Genomic DNA, 15,474 nt, shown 5'->3' with positions numbered 1-15,474 from the left:
TAAATCCCCCATTCATATTTGGGCAACAGCGAAGATGCTTTATTTGCTAATATGTTGAACAGAGAAAGGACAAACTTTTCGCTCCGTCGGTGATTGTGCCATTGTTTGCTGCGGTTACATCACTCGGTAAATAGATTAAATACGCGACAAAATGTTTTCGTTGTGGAATTGTCGTTTTTATAATGGAATTTTTTAAAATATTTAAAAAATCCAAATGCTTAAATTATTTCGCCTATTATTCTAATTCACATTTATTACCTTTTCATTAACATGAAGTCTATTTGAACGCCGTTTTTAAACCACTGCGCTTTCACGTTTGGTTTGTTGACTTGGAACTCGAGTGTAGCTTTCTTGTTTTCCACAACTTCGATGTTTTTCAAAGACTTCGTGATCTCGACAGCAACAACTGTAAATCATGAGTTAAAACATTTGAATTTTTAGGAAGAAGGGAAAAAAAATAATCCACCAGGAAATATGGGATTTGCTGCTAACGATATCCCATCTTGCCCCACAGTTCCATGCATTCATTTACGCACTTTGGTATTTGCAGTGATATTCTTACCTTCGACGTAAAGTGTAGTTTTGTTTCGTACGCTGCCAGCCACGAACTCGTACACGCCAGCGTCTTCTGCTGCGATGTCTTTCACCTTGAGGGTGTGCGTAACATCTCGGCTAATGGCTTCATATTTGACGGACTTGTCCTGCGTTGTATCTATTCGTTTGCCATCTTTGACCCAGAAGGCTGAAATACCGGGCGCATCTACCGTACATTCCAACACCGCCACATCGTGGGCGTTTGCTTGCAACTTTTTCGGCATTTGCTTCACGATCGTAACAGCTGTGTAGAAAACATGAATGAACCTTGTTTTGCAGAGAAGGTGTATAAAATTGTTGTAAAATTCAAGGTGTACAAACAAATGTTCACGTATGGTTGATAAATCAGACAACACATTAGGGACCACTGGGTTGGAGCAGTTCCCGTGTCTTAAGTAATTTGCCAAGGGGTATACATACGTAGCAGAGTGGGAACAGTAGTAATATTTCAACTCTGCTCGAAGCCTAATTTATAGATTTTACCATTGCTACTTACCTTCTACGTTCAAAGCTGCGGTACAACTATCCTCGCCGGCGGTAAACGAATACACTCCGCTATCTTCTGCAGCGCAAGTGTGGATTTTCAGGCGATGAGTTCGCCCGTCAACGGTGATGGATATCAAGTTACTCGGCTGCACAGACACAAAATTGTCATTTAGTTTAATGTGCAACTGAAAATATCATAACCCATCATATATCTCTTAGCCCATATGTAAGATACGACTTTTATTTAATAAAATTCGTTTTTAAAATTAAAGCCATCTTTAGTGATGAAGTCAAAATTAACACTTAAACGAAAATGTCAACAAAAGTTGTGCAGACTATCACGTGTCATACTCACTTTTATCACGACTCCATTTTTGGTCCATTTACAAGCAGCTGCCGGAACATCAGGGTGGGAAACCTCGCATTCGTAAGTTGCGGTCTGTGTTTCCTTCACCACCACGTCCTTCATGCGCGATGTCAAGTGAATTGCTTCCACAATCACTTTGGCCGAAGTTGTCGACTTCCCAACAGCAAACTGGTATGAACCGGAATCATCCGCCTGGGCGTCTGTGATGACCAACTGGTGTGTCTTGCCGCGGTGTGTGGTCTGTTATACAATGGAAAAATATATTTTAATTCTGTACCTGTGGGGTCAATGCATAATTGATCGAATAAATGTAACTTATTTATCCTCGTATGGACAATCGTTATAACACAGGTGTTCTGTTTCATACACCTCGTGCCCGCTGTTTATGTACTTTTAAATTAGCGTCATGTTTACCTTAACACGTTCTGTTTCAGTGACAGTTACTCCATTTCTTGTCCAAACTCCACTAACGCTTGAGTTTGTAACTTCAGTAGTTAGTTCAACATTCCGATGTTCCATGGCTCGAACCTCCGTCAGTTTGCGCGTGATGGTCACAGCTGTATGAATGAAAGCAGCAAATTATATCAACGTAGATAAGTTTCAAAGGTTTTATTTAAATAGGAGACTGTCAATGCTATTTTGGAGGAATTATAATATGTTTAGCATCTTATAATTCGTGGGACATTTGTTTTTGTCGGTTATATATTTCGTCACACTTAATCCTGACTGTTATTCCGTTACGAGAATCGTTTAACTTTTCATGAGCACTGGATCAGTGCCCAGGTTTACAAAATATATCACATTCACTTAAACCATAAGGTATTCCAATTGGTAGTTAATTGTCCAGCCAACTTATTATGAAACACCCTGCTCGGGCATTTAAGAGCCCTATACGCTTAATCAGAGTAATGCGTGTCAGTTTACCTTCGACGTATAATCGTGCACTTGTCTTGGCTGATCCAGCAATGCAACTGTATGCAGCTTCGTCCTTTTTAGTCACGCAATGCACGATGAGTGTAAACCTTTGTCCTTGAGACTGAACTCTGTACTTCACATCATCGCAGTTGATCATGACACCGTTGCGTTCCCATCGAACATTGGAAATGTTTTCGTTGGCGACCTCGACGGTGAAGTCGGCATCGGAGCCCTCCGCTACAGTAATGTTGCGAAGACCTTTGGAGAACTTGATGCCTGCATTACAAAAGCAATATATTACGGTAAAGTAGGATGGAATATGTTGCACCGAAAACTCATATTTTCTGATGGTGTTTCTAACAGTTACCAAGGAGTCGCTGGGCTACGGTTATATAATGCTGTAAATATTCTTTATTTACTACCTTATGTGACGAGAAGGGAATGAAAAATATGTCTCATCCTAACTACCCTACTATAAACGTAAGCTACCGCATTTAATCCTAGACCTAACAACAAACCTGTAATGGACAAGTTTGCGGACGTGCTGGCGCTGCCGAATTTGAATGAGTAACTTCCAGAATCCTCCTTTGTGACGTCATTGATCATAAGGATCTGCGTCCGCCCCTCAGAAGAGCTGACGAACCGATGCGAGTAATCTGCATCGAGAAGTTCCCCGTTTTTCATCCATGAACCTTGGACCCCGTCACTTGCCACTTGGCACTCGAATCTTACAGACTCTGTTTCTGTGGCTGTAGCATCGGAGAGTGGTTTCGTGATTTGGGCACCTGAGTGGATTAATGGTTACATTTATGTAACTATATCGACTACAGTGGTTATAACACGGGTGTTCTGTTTCACACACCTCGTGCCTACTTACGAGTTACCACGTATATGCAGCTTTGTGAGTAACTATTTTTAATGTATGTTTGGCAATACGGACAAGTCTGTTTATAATAATACGCACCTTGTACAGTGAGAGAGGCCGATGTAGTTTTGTTGCCGATTCTGAATTCGTAAACTCCTTGATCGTTCAAAGATAGGGATCGAATAAATAGCGAATGTTGTTTTCCATCCACAACAGCTGATACGTTGCTTGTGTTCTGTGTCAGTAAACGAGATTAGTTTAGGTAATGCCGTATGATATAGCTCTATAGCAGTTTAGGGTAAGATGGTACGTTTTTTCATTATTTTGTTCTTGCCCCATTTGGTAGTAAAAAAAACAATCACAAATTTATAACTGTGGCCTCCCGCCTCTAAAAGAGCGGTATTTAAAATGCGATATTATGTGCTCACGGTATCCCCTCCAACCTTATAGCAGTGTCATTTAAACATGATTGATCTCAATATATTTTCCATTGTCACTCAGAATAACTATTTACCTGCAGTGGTTGCCCGTCTTTAAACCAAGCTCCATGGACGCCACTTTCCGACAAAGTCGCCGTCAAATTAACAGCGGCTGTTTCGGCTTCAGTCACATCTTGGAGTGTGCCGGTAATTTCTACAGGAATCACGACCAGCTTTGCTTCACTGGTGGACTTGCTTCCAGTAACATACGAATAGACTCCGCTGTCCTGTGCTGTGGTATTGTGTACAACCAACACTTGCTTCTTACCGTCAGTTTTCACTGAGTATTTTACGTTGTCCGATTTGATTTCAGTTTGGCCACAAAACCATTTCCCAGCAGAATAGCCGGCTTGGTTGACATGGCACTCAAAGACACCATCCGTGGACTCGACGTTGGTGGAATCTTGGATTCCAGTTGTCACGTCCACAGCTGGAAACGATATGAATGTTGAATAAATGTAATTTATTAACCTTCGCAAAGCAAGGAAACAAACGTCGTTGTAACACGGGTGTTCATACACCTCGTACTCGCATGCGAGTTACCACGTATGTAACTTTATGGGTAATTGATTGAGATTTTCCAACATTTGTGTTGGATATATGGGACCACTAAGTTTGGTCACGGTTTAATACAACCACTGTACAAAACATCTAAGCAGTATAACTTACATTTAACTTCTAAAGTGGCAGAACACGATGCAGTTCCTGCTGCGAAAGTGTAAACCCCGCTGTCTTCGACCGTGCAGTTTTCAATAATAAGCATGTGGCGGCTTCTATCAGATGTCGTAATCAACCTGAAAAATATAAATAAAACGGAATTAAAATCATTTTCTGCAGGGTATAATGAATAAACGTAACTTGTTTATGCTCGCGTGGTTGGGCAATGACAATTGTGTTTTTTTTTCATTTTAATGAAATGTATCGCCCAATGGGTTTGAGAATTTGCCATTTAATGTCTTGCCCAATAATACACCCACCCACTATGGTAGCAGCATCAAGCCTCGAACCTGTAACCTCCCGGCTAGGGGCAGTGGCGCTAACCATTTGTTCACAGAGCCGGATAAACTTTGACTGCACTTGATATATCAAGAGTTTTACTTATCCACCTTTTGTCGCTGGTCACAGTTTGTTCGTTACGCGACCAAGTAGCAATGGCGTCATCTCTTGATATCTTCACTTCCAAAGTAACAACTTCACCGGCAAATACCGACATATCCTTAAGTTTCTTAACGATGCTGACGTGCATGGCTGGGTAAAAATCAATTAATAGTAGGTTGGGGTAAGATGGCACATATTTTTATTCTGTTATTTCGTCACATTTAGAAGTAAACAAAGAATATTTTCAGAATTATATACCCGTATTCTCACTACATCAGAATAGCGTTGTAAATTATTAAAAAGACGATTAGTAAACACGGCACATTATGTGCTAACGGTATCTATTTTACCTTGCAATACTATAATCATTTAAATGTTGATAAACCAAGTTCTCATACATACCTTGCACTGTAAGATTCGCCAAGCTTTTTTCGTCACAGTAAATATATTCGTAAACTCCTTCGTCTGCCGCACGCGAGTCGTTCACGGTCAGGGATCTTTTGTTCCCATTTTCAGTGATCACGTGCTTGGAACTTGCCTGGGTTTCAAAATTAATGTTATAATATTTCAATGTTTTATATATATACCAAGTTGGAGTAAAATGGTAAACTTTTCATTCTTTTTTATTGTCACATTTGGTATTAAATAAAGAATATTTACAGAATTATAAAACCGTATCCTCACGGATCTGAAAGAATGTCCTTAGGTATTTAAAATACGATTAAAAAATATGTTATATTATGTGCTAATGCTTTTCCACCCCACAATATGATACTTCGGTTAAACGTCATTATTTACCTGTATTTCAACGCCATCTTTCATCCAGGTACCTGCAACACCAGCATGCGAAACTACGGCAGTGAAGTCGCAAGCCCCTCCTTCGCGAGCGACCTGGTTCTTCAAGCCGGATTGGATTTTCTTTGGAACAACTAAACAATATAGAAAACGGTAAGGATTGATAAACATAATATACACTGAAAGCAATGCTAGTATAAAACTCATTCAAACTTCAGGGCCCCTTAAAACATTACATGCAACGGAAATTATTTCATACACAGCCTATTCACTAAAAGCTATGCTATTCGTTTTTTTTTATACCCTATACACTAGCATTCAATACACATGTACATTGAAAACCAAGCTATATTCTTGAACTCATTCACCTTTCACATGAAGTTGTGCCGTTGACTTGATTTCCTTATCTCCAGCAGCGAACATCACACAAGAATAAGATCCAGCATCGCTCAGTTTGATGTCAGCAATTCTCAGCAAACGTTGAGCGCCATCTGCCCTGGTCTGAAACTTCTCACTGGTTCGTAAAACTTCTTCGGCCGCCCCGTCAGTGCCACACCTCCGCCACTCCACCTCAGCAGTGAAATCAGACACCGAGCATTCAAAGATAACTGACTTCTCGTTCTCCTTTGCCTCGACGTCGGTAAGAGATTCGGTGAAATGTAAAGCCTCGACCGCTTCTACAAGATTTGGAAAGTAAGTAATGAAACATGTTTTCATTGTTTTCTCGTCAAGGTTAATGGTAAACAAAGATTATTTACAAAGTAATGTAATCGTAGCTTCGCAAAGATCGTTGTTAATTGTACAAAAAACGATTGGGATATATGAGATATTATGTGCGAACGGTGTCTCATCTTACCCCACAGTCATACTAAGCGTAAACATCTATTGAGTTTTCCATATTCTTACCTTGTACAAGTAAAAAGCCTTGACTACCAGCTTGGCCAGCAGGGTTTGAAATCCGAACCGAAATGGATCCAGAATCGTCGACATGGCAGTCTCGGATAAACAGCTCACATACGTTGTTCTAAACACAATAAGGGTTGGATTTGTATAATGTACTATTTCGCCATGAAATTTCGTGCACTAGAATACCACCTACCTCTGGGAATATCCAGCCGAGACGTTCAGACTTTTCCAAAGCAATTTCGTTTCTGTACCAAGAAATCTCGGGCTCAGGGTTACCGTGGAATCGAACCCGGAACCTTGCGTCTTTACCCGACTGTACAGTGACATTGTGGATACGTTCCAACACAACTGGAGCTTGCATGTCAGGTGTGACATCGACCTAGTTTAAGGAGATTGGATTAGAGTTTGTGTTGAGCACATTTAATGCAGTGGTATTTTCATGCGTGAATTGCGTGCGTTCATTGCGTGATGCGATAAAATGAACTTGTATATATCTTGTGACCTAATAGGAGAGAATATGATATACTTATTGATATACGTGATCTGTGTGCGTTTGAATGAATTGTATAGCTGGTAACTTTATACGCAAGGACACTTATGATTAATCATGCTGACAAAATATGCTTAATTCTAATAAGTTTTCAGATGGGAACGTATTAAGTGATGCAGTAAGTGTCTTTCATTTGGCATTGATTCATTCAAAGTGCTGGGATAACTATGGTGACATGCGTTTTTGAAGCTGCGTGATCGACACCTTTATTTCATAAGGAGGGGGCAGAGATTGCTTTGGCCGTTGTAGAAACGGTATTTTAGGCGCTTCTTCTGGTTTTGGTTCGTCCCAATGCGATAAACTGTCCTTAGTTTTCCGAATGAACGACTCGTATTTACGGTCGCGTTGAGTTGACTTTATAAAACAAGCAACGTTTTGTGGCTGTATATAAAGTGTTAATCTCTCATTACTTCTAAAACCATTTTGTTGTCCCCTAATAAAAAGTGTATATATGTTGTCCCCTTTAAGTTGTATGTTTGTGTCCCCTTTAAACTCCTTAACTTTGTCCCCATTGTTTTTTGTATATATGTTTTCCATGTTTTATTTTATGAGTATATAACCTAAGCTTTGTGGGGTTTTTGGATTCATTACAATTATGTGCTACTGGTGTCAACATCCTTTTGAACTGAGTGACCTTGAAACTTTCATGGTAGCAGAGGATGGTTTTTGCTTTTAAGTACTCTATTTATTAAGTTAATAATGGCACTTTCAAGAAGATCTCCACCAAAATTTGTTGAAAATGATTGCTATGTAGAATGGAGAAGGAAGATATCAATGTGGCAGTTAGTCTCTGATGTTAAAAAATCTGAGCAAGCAATCATTGTAAATCTTTATGCCTTAGAGGGGCACGTCAAGGCTCAGAGGGCCATCTCAAGTTTATCAACTGAAGAGCTGCATTGTGATGGTGGATTGGATATTCTTCTAAACAAATTGGATGAGGCATTTAAAACAGAAAAAGTTGATGAAGCATACAGTGCCTATGTGAGGTTCAATACATTCTCAAGGTCATCTCTGTCTATCAATAACTACATACTTGAATTTGAACATTTGTATAGTAAAATATGTAGCCATGGGATGGAATTATCTGACGCAGTCTTAGCTTTCAAGTTAATGGATGGAGCCAATCTTAGTCATGGTGAACGCCAATTAGCACTCACGTTGGGTGCGGATTTAAAGCTCAAAACTATGAAGTCTTCTCTAAAAAGGGTTTTTGGGAATACTGAAGCTGTTTCATCAAATGAAAATGAAGAAGTTAATCTCATCCTGCTTCTTGAGGAAAAAGGAGAAGACAAAGTTTCGGAGACTCATGGTATATTAGACACGGCGTGCACAAAAACAGTATGTGGAAAGGTTTGGCTTAATAAATTTATCAATTCTATAAGCTTAAGTGAAAGGAAAAAGTTAAAGTTTTTTCCAAGCCACACCCTTTTTAAATTTGGGGATGGAAGAAAAGTAATTTCATCGAAGAGTGTTTTACTTCCAGCCTGCATTGCTGGTAAGCGCTGCCATATTAGTGCAGAGGTTGTTCCTGGGAATTTGCCACTTTTATTAAGTAAAACGTCACTCAAAAAAGCAGGTGCTCAACTAAATTTATCAAATGACACTGCGAGGTTATTCGGAAATGAAATCAAACTCAGTTTATCGAAAAACGGGCATTATTGTATTGATATATTACCAATAGAATCGGCTGACATTTACGACTGCGAGTCTGTTTTGGCTACAACTGATGAGCGTAACTCAATTATCAAATTACATAAACAATTTGGCCACGCGTCTGCTGAAAATTTGGAAAGACTACTGAAAAGTTCAGACAAACTGACACCAGAAAAATCAAAATTAATTCTGGATGTTGTACAATCATGCGATACATGCCAAAAACACAAAAAAACACCAGCAAGGCCTGTTGTTGGATTGTCTTGGGGGTCAGATTTTAACGAAACTGTCGCCATGGATTTACATGAACTAGAGCCCAATGTTTGGTACTTTCACATGATTGATACATTTACTCGTTTTAGCAACGCATCAGTAATTAGGTCGAAGAGTGCAAATGTTATTGTTAAAACCTTTATGGCTAATTGGATTAGTTTGTTTGGAGCTCCGCAGAAGGTTTTTAGCGATAATGGACGGGAGTTCAACAATGCTGTATTTCATGACATGTGTCACAACTTTAATATCACTGTGGTGACAACAGCATCCTATTCACCATGGAGTAATGGCCTTTGTGAGAGGCATAATCTCACTTTATCCAATATGGTAACAAAAATAAAATATGAAGAAAAATGCAGTTGGGAAACTGCAGTAGCGTGGAGTGTAAGTGCAAAGAATGCACTCGTAAACCGGTTTGGTTTTAGTTCTCACCAGCTTGTTTTTGGCAGAAATATTAATCTACCCACCACCCTTACTGACAAACAACCTGCACTTAATGGACAGGCTGAAAGTTTTGATGTTGGTGCACATCTATCTGCTCTACATGCAGCCAGGAGGGCATTCATTTCTGCCGAATCATCCGAGAAGATTCGAAGAGCTTTGAGGAGACAAACTCGTCAGACCGGTGACAAGTATAACATAGGTGAACTAGTATATTATAAACGTGATGATTCTCCATTGTGGAGAGGCCCAGTAAAGGTTTTGGGTCAAGATGGGGCAGTCATTTTTCTAAGACATGGTGGTCAATATGTAAAGGCACATAGCTGTAGAGTGTCAAGGATAAATGAACACAATAAAGTATATAATCCAATTTCCAAAGATACCACAGAAAAGCCTCCAATTGATCCGTCAATCCAAGAATCCAGCGATGATGAAAGTGATCATGAAGAAAGTGATCATGATGATCAACCAGAAGTTGTTCAACCGGCGCCACAATTAACAAGAACAATAGTACAACAACCACGACTGCGAGCTAATGATAAGGTTCAATTTGTCAATGTAGATGGGGTACAACAGAAAGTTACAATTTTAAGTAGAGCCGGTAAAGCCACAGGAAAGTATAAAAATTCTTACAACGTTGAATATGATTTGCCTAATGAGGTTCGTGGCAAACGTACATGGATTGATTTTTCGAAAGTAACCGGATTGGAACATGTTAATGATGAAACTAATGAACAAATTAATAATGAAACTACACCACAAACTGAAGAATCATTTGTAATAACCAGTGATATTTTTAGTGAAGCAAAAGAGAAAGAACTGTTAAGTTGGAGAGAAAATCAAGTGTTTCAAGAAGTAAAGAACCAAAACCAAAAGTGTGTATCTGTGCGTTGGGTTTGTACCATGAAGAAAAAAGGTGATGATATGGTACCCAAAGCAAGATTGGTTGCAAGAGGCTTCGAAGAGCAAAAACAAAATCTACAAAGAGAATCACCTACTTGTTCTAAAGAAGCTGTGAGAATAATGTTAAGCGTAGCAAAACAGATGAAATGGCGCATGAACAGCATTGATGTAAAGACAGCTTTCTTACAAGGTGAATTAGTTGATCGGGATATTTATTTGAAACCGCCCAATGAGGCCAATTGTCCACCAGATGTTGTTTGGAAGCTTCGCAAATGTGTATATGGGCTGGTCGATGCATCCCGTTTGTGGTATGAGAGAGTGCGACGTTTTATGATAGACGCTGGTGCGAAACCAAGTTCAGGAGATCAAGCAATGTTCATCTATCATATCAATAATGTTCTACAAGGTATGATGTGTGTTTATGTGGATGATATACTGTGGATAGGTAATGATCAATTTAAAACACTCGTGATTGAAAAACTATATAAAACATTTACCATTGGATCGGAAAGCAGCGAAAAATTTAAATATATCGGCTTAGAAATGAAAGAGACGATAGGACATATAACAGTAGATCAATCCTCTTACATAAAGTTGTTGGAACCTATTAATATTAGCGGTTGTCGTCGTGGCAACATGAATAGTGACATCACAGCTGTTGAAAAGGAGTTGCTTCAAAGGAAAATTGGCCAACTTTTATGGGTAAGCTCACACACTAGACCGGATATATCGTTTGATGTCTGTGTTTTGGCTACAAATTTTAACAAAGCAACTGTAAAAGATATTGTACACTGCAACAAAGTTATTAGAAAGTTACATAACGAAGATCTGAAAATTAAGTTTATGTCTTTAGGTGACGTAGAGAAATTAAAACTTGTTGTGTATTCTGATGCAGCATTTGCCAATTTACATGACGGTGGTAGCCAAGGTGCTTTCCTAATATTTCTTGTTGGAGAAAACAAAAAATGTAACATTTTGTCTTGGCAGTCGAAGAGAATTAAAAGAGTGATTCGAAGTACATTGGCAGCAGAAGCATCTGCAGCATGTGATGCAGTTGAGGCTGCATATTATTTGTCATATATGATTACAGAGTTGTTCTATGGAAAAGGACATGGAACAAAATTACCAATTCACGCCATTACAGACAACAGATCCTTGTACGATGCAGTTCATTCCAGGAAGGGGGTTGCTGACAAACGACTGCGAATTGACATTGCAGTCCTCAAAGAAATGATGGAAACAAATAAACTTTTATCAATGGAATGGGTTGAATCGAAAAAACAACTGGCTGATGCATTGACCAAACAAGGCGTTTCATCTATACCGTTGTTTAACGTTTTACGCTATGCATGTTTAACTTAAAAAGAAAAAGAAAAAATACAATGAATTTGTTAATCTCTCATTACTTCTAAAACCATTTTGTTGTCCCCTAATAAAAAGTGTATATATGTTGTCCCCTTTAAGTTGTATGTTTGTGTCCCCTTTAAACTCCTTAACTTTGTCCCCATTGTTTTTTGTATATATGTTTTCCATGTTTTATTTTATGAGTATATAACCTAAGCTTTGTGGGGTTTTTGGATTCATTACAATTATGTGCTACTGGTGTCAACATCCTTTTGAACTGAGTGACCTTGAAACTTTCATAAAGAACGAACAATATATACATAGTTCAAGCTACATACCTTCTTTTTGTCAGCTTCAAACGTGTTCAGCATTCGTTCTTCCTCCGATAGTTTGCTAAACTTCGATTGCAGTTCTTCATGTCTTTCCACTCGCTTTACTTTCTTCAAGCCAGCGATGGGTTTTTCGACTTCGCGCAGAGGGACCATATGTCGACCTTTTTCCTCTGTGAAGGGGTTTTAAACGTTATCATACATGAGCTAAACAATTTTACTTTTATTACATAAATGAATCCAAGGTTTCAGCGCATAGCAGGGTAACGACAATATCAAGCACCTCGTGCTCGCTCACAATTTACAACGTATGTGACTTTATTGGTGATAGTTTTACGCTAACAATGGTAGCAGCATCGAGCTTTGAACCCACAACTTATATTTCGCAGCCAGACGTGCTAACCGCTATATCACCACTAAATGCTCCCACCTTTAAATTGTTCTTCCACATTGCGTGTGATCCTGTACGACTTCAACGTGTTGGTGTCGATGCGACTTTTCGTTTTGGAATCAGAGGTTTGAATATCAGCTTTGTGTAGAACGGTCCTGAGATCCCTGGCCTGGCTCACTTCAATTGTGGTCGTCGCTTCTACGCTTCCTTCAATGTTCTGTGCAACCATTTTGACTTGGCCGTGATCGTAGCCGCGTACTGTTGCAATCTCGAAGTAATGAATACCGTCGGACCAAATTCGGAATCTGCACAAAGCGTATTAAAAAATCATTAACATTAATTTATACATTTGCATTTTCTGTTAAAGCTATGCAGCTGAATGTAACTTATTTATCCTCACATAGCGGGTAACGACAGTCGTTATAACACGGGTGTTCTGTTTCATACACCTCGTGCCCGCTTACAAGTTACCACGTATGTAACTTTATGGCTGATTGTCACCTCTTGCTTTGTCTGATTGCTTGTCCATTTAAATACCAATCCACTTTTGGCAAAGGAGAACCGACTACTCTGCAACGGAATCGTGCTGGTTCACCTTCTTGTACAACAACAGGATCGGGGTTCAGGACAATTTTCGGAGCAGATCTGACTTCGACTTCATCGGTTTGATGCGAAACATGTGCGAGAGAAATCTAAACAAATAAAAGATGGGATACCGTTAATACCTACTTCCGATATAGTTTGAGTATTGATTTATTATTATAGTTCAAGTATTTATTAAGTACCGATATCACTATACAGGCAGCCACTTATACATTTGTTTTAATTAAAGTAGATTACAATATAATCAATAACCTCTTGTCTGTGTCGTTCAGTTGTTTCTATCTTGCCAAGTTGGGTTGTGTCCGGTAGTTGAGTCTTTTCGACAAGTCCACGTTCCTCTTTCACAATAAGAGTGCATGATGATTGAACCTGACCGTGGGCGTTGGTTGCTCTGCAGCTTATCACACCTGGAAGAAATGTAGCGTTTTAAGAGACTTACCAACAATTTTTTTAGAAAAATTTGCTTAAAAATGAAATGCTTAATTTATTTGTAAAGACAAACTTTGACGATATGTTTTCGGTGTTGGCGGAAAAAAAATCCTATTTAATCTGGTAAGATACAGATACTTTTAGCTTTTTATTTACTGCCGAATAAATTAAGAAAAGAGACCGTAAACACGATTCACCTCACCCTACTATACTATAAATAAAATAAAACAAACCTGTGTCTCTGGGGTAGACTGCATTAATATCCAATGCTGCGTAGCCGAACTCAAACGTGGTCATTATACGATTTGCGTATTCAAGTTGCTTGCCATCCAATAGCCATTCAACCTACACCATAAACAATACATTATACTAAATGTCCAGAGACAAAGATGTCGTTTATTAATTAAGCTGTGTAATTACCCGCATGGTAGGATCACCAATCGGTACAATGTGACATTCAAAGTGAACAGAACCAAGGATCTTCTGTTTTGCCGAAACCAACTTTTTCTTAATTCTTGGCTTTTGCATACGAGAGCTATCGTACAAGTCAGTCTCGTCAAAGTTGTCCAACTGCCGAACAAAATAATACATTAACATAAGCTGCATACGTAGCGTGCACAAGGTGTATGATACAGAAGAGTGGTGTTATAACGACTGCCGTTGCCCCGCCATGCGAGGGTAATAAGATACATATTTTCATTGGTATACAGTAAGGTGGGGGAAGATGGGACACCTTTAACACAAAATAATCAAATATCCTGATCGTGTTTAAAACATTTAACACGGGTCCATAGGAGTCGTGAGGATACGGTTTTATATTTCTTTGAATGTTTTTTGTTTACTACTAAATGGGACGAGAAAATACAGTCAAAAAGTGTCCCATCTTCCCCCACACTACTATATTAAACAGCACTTGGGTTAGCACAATCTAAATTCTTTACCTTTCGCAGGTCAACTCGTTCTGGTGAAGGCTCAACCGCCTGCTTTAGACCTTTCGATTTCGGAATGTACAGTTTTCGACTTGGTTCTGGATCGTATTCGATTCGGTTTACGTTTACTTTGCATCGAGACAAGTCTCGTCCAGCCTTATTCACAGCAGTGGCAGTATACCATGCATCGTGTAAACCTTTCGCTGCACGATCGATAGTTAGAAGTCCATGTCCGTCAACACCTTCGATTCTAAATTATGAAATTTTAAGTTAAATAAATGTAACTTGCTTTATCTACCTCGTGCCAAGCTAGCAAGGTTAAAGTGGTTATGAATTCTTGACTTGTCCTATTTTCAAGTAATTACAAATTATAAATGTATCCATGTCTGTCACATCTTGCTGCCTGGCACTTAAATGCGACCGCACTAAACACTTGAATATCCTTACCTGAGTTCTGGGTGTTTCTCAGGAATGAGAAGAACGTTGTCTTTGAGCCAAACGATTTCTGGAGTGGGCCTGCCAACAGCGAAAACTTCAAGACGAACCATGTCGCCTTCCTTCACCGTCACGCTTTGTGGCTTTTCGAGGATTCGTGGTCTTTCTATTCCTTCTTGCGCTGTGGATTGAATCAGTTATATATCTTAATACAGAAACAGAGGTCGCCATTCGATATAAGTGTATTGCACCACACTTATATAACAAAGCGATGAGTGGTATCAATTGAAAATAACAAATTCAATGCCATTTTCACAAACATTATTAGTGTAACCATTGTATAGCCCACTGTTGTGAACATGTGACTGCAAACAGTAATTTCATCAAACCATAACTTACGTATGACCGTCAGTGATAAAGTGCTGACTGCTTTCCCAGCAGCGCTCCTTGCAACGACAGTGTATTCGCCGCTATCTTCTGGTCGCGCAGGTGAAATGATAAGAGATCTGATGCCGTCTTCTTTGACAACAATCCGGTGATTATAATCTTCATAAACTTGGGAGCCTGTAAGTAAAGTCGAATACATGTTTCAAAAACGTGTTCAAAATGAATGCATCTCACGAAAAGCGTGTTCTTTTATAAGCCGACCCGCTTTTGGATTGTTTATTAAGTGTTATTTTTTGACAACT

At 39.1% G+C, this 15,474-nt stretch overlaps 2 protein-coding genes across 32 annotated transcripts in view; one reads left to right on the top strand and one right to left on the bottom strand.

Annotated features, from left to right (window-relative positions):
- LOC149731924 (titin-like) overlaps positions 1–15,474 on the bottom strand; it is a 163,307-nt gene that overhangs the window by 109,578 nt on the left and 38,255 nt on the right. For 25 of the 27 annotated variants that reach the window (XM_089885393.1, XM_089885399.1, XM_089885394.1 and 22 more), the window contains 26 exons: positions 15,185–15,349; positions 14,798–14,966; positions 14,363–14,600; positions 13,842–13,991; positions 13,655–13,766; positions 13,245–13,399; positions 12,891–13,081; positions 12,429–12,694; positions 12,008–12,171; positions 7,260–7,409; positions 6,699–6,884; positions 6,506–6,623; positions 5,968–6,276; positions 5,603–5,733; positions 5,207–5,342; positions 4,813–4,954; positions 4,376–4,500; positions 3,742–4,136; positions 3,327–3,462; positions 2,881–3,147; positions 2,372–2,638; positions 1,862–2,004; positions 1,436–1,687; positions 1,091–1,226; positions 563–838; positions 259–406 (listed from right to left, as the gene is read on the bottom strand). In XM_089885393.1, coding sequence (XP_089741519.1) covers positions 259–406; positions 563–838; positions 1,091–1,226; positions 1,436–1,687; positions 1,862–2,004; positions 2,372–2,638; positions 2,881–3,147; positions 3,327–3,462; positions 3,742–4,136; positions 4,376–4,500; positions 4,813–4,954; positions 5,207–5,342; positions 5,603–5,733; positions 5,968–6,276; positions 6,506–6,623; positions 6,699–6,884; positions 7,260–7,409; positions 12,008–12,171; positions 12,429–12,694; positions 12,891–13,081; positions 13,245–13,399; positions 13,655–13,766; positions 13,842–13,991; positions 14,363–14,600; positions 14,798–14,966; positions 15,185–15,349 — 4,927 coding nt within the window. The remainder of the gene's footprint in view (positions 1–258; positions 407–562; positions 839–1,090; positions 1,227–1,435; positions 1,688–1,861; positions 2,005–2,371; positions 2,639–2,880; positions 3,148–3,326; positions 3,463–3,741; positions 4,137–4,375; positions 4,501–4,812; positions 4,955–5,206; positions 5,343–5,602; positions 5,734–5,967; positions 6,277–6,505; positions 6,624–6,698; positions 6,885–7,259; positions 7,410–12,007; positions 12,172–12,428; positions 12,695–12,890; positions 13,082–13,244; positions 13,400–13,654; positions 13,767–13,841; positions 13,992–14,362; positions 14,601–14,797; positions 14,967–15,184; positions 15,350–15,474) is intronic. The other 2 variants (XM_089885418.1, XM_089885392.1) reach the window with 1 other exon arrangement.
- LOC149731927 (uncharacterized) lies at positions 7,442–11,934 on the top strand. 5 transcript variants are annotated; one of them, XR_016385739.1, is made up of 3 exons: positions 7,442–10,731; positions 10,943–11,027; positions 11,470–11,578. XR_016385739.1 is itself a non-coding variant. In XM_089885436.1 (2 exons), exons 1-2 carry the CDS (start codon positions 7,755–7,757, stop codon positions 11,685–11,687), a joined length of 3,756 nt encoding a protein of 1,251 aa, XP_089741562.1. In that variant the 5' UTR covers positions 7,442–7,754; the 3' UTR covers positions 11,688–11,934. The 5 variants fall into 5 exon arrangements, 4 of the variants coding, with proteins under 4 accessions (XP_089741562.1, XP_089741561.1, XP_089741563.1 ...); XM_089885436.1 differs by having other exon boundaries at positions 7,442–9,624; positions 9,802–11,934; XM_089885435.1 differs by having other exon boundaries at positions 10,867–11,934.

The sequence above is a fragment of the Ciona robusta genome, chromosome 9 (assembly GCF_009617815.1).
Source record: "Ciona robusta chromosome 9, ASM961781v2".
Taxonomy (NCBI): Eukaryota; Metazoa; Chordata; class Ascidiacea; order Phlebobranchia; family Cionidae; genus Ciona; species Ciona robusta.
Note: the sequence above shows the minus strand (reverse complement) of the source record. Positions and strands in the feature narration are given on the sequence as shown.

Bases quoted from the DNA above. Each gene is read 5' to 3' on its own strand.
- LOC149731927 (XM_089885435.1), top strand. From the start codon at position 7,755: ATGGCACTTTCAAGAAGATCTCCACCAAAATTTGTTGAAAATGATTGC. The intron at 10,732-10,866 runs GTATGATGTGTG...ATATCGGCTTAG, and splicing joins TATCAATAATGTTCTACAAG to AAATGAAAGAGACGATAGGA.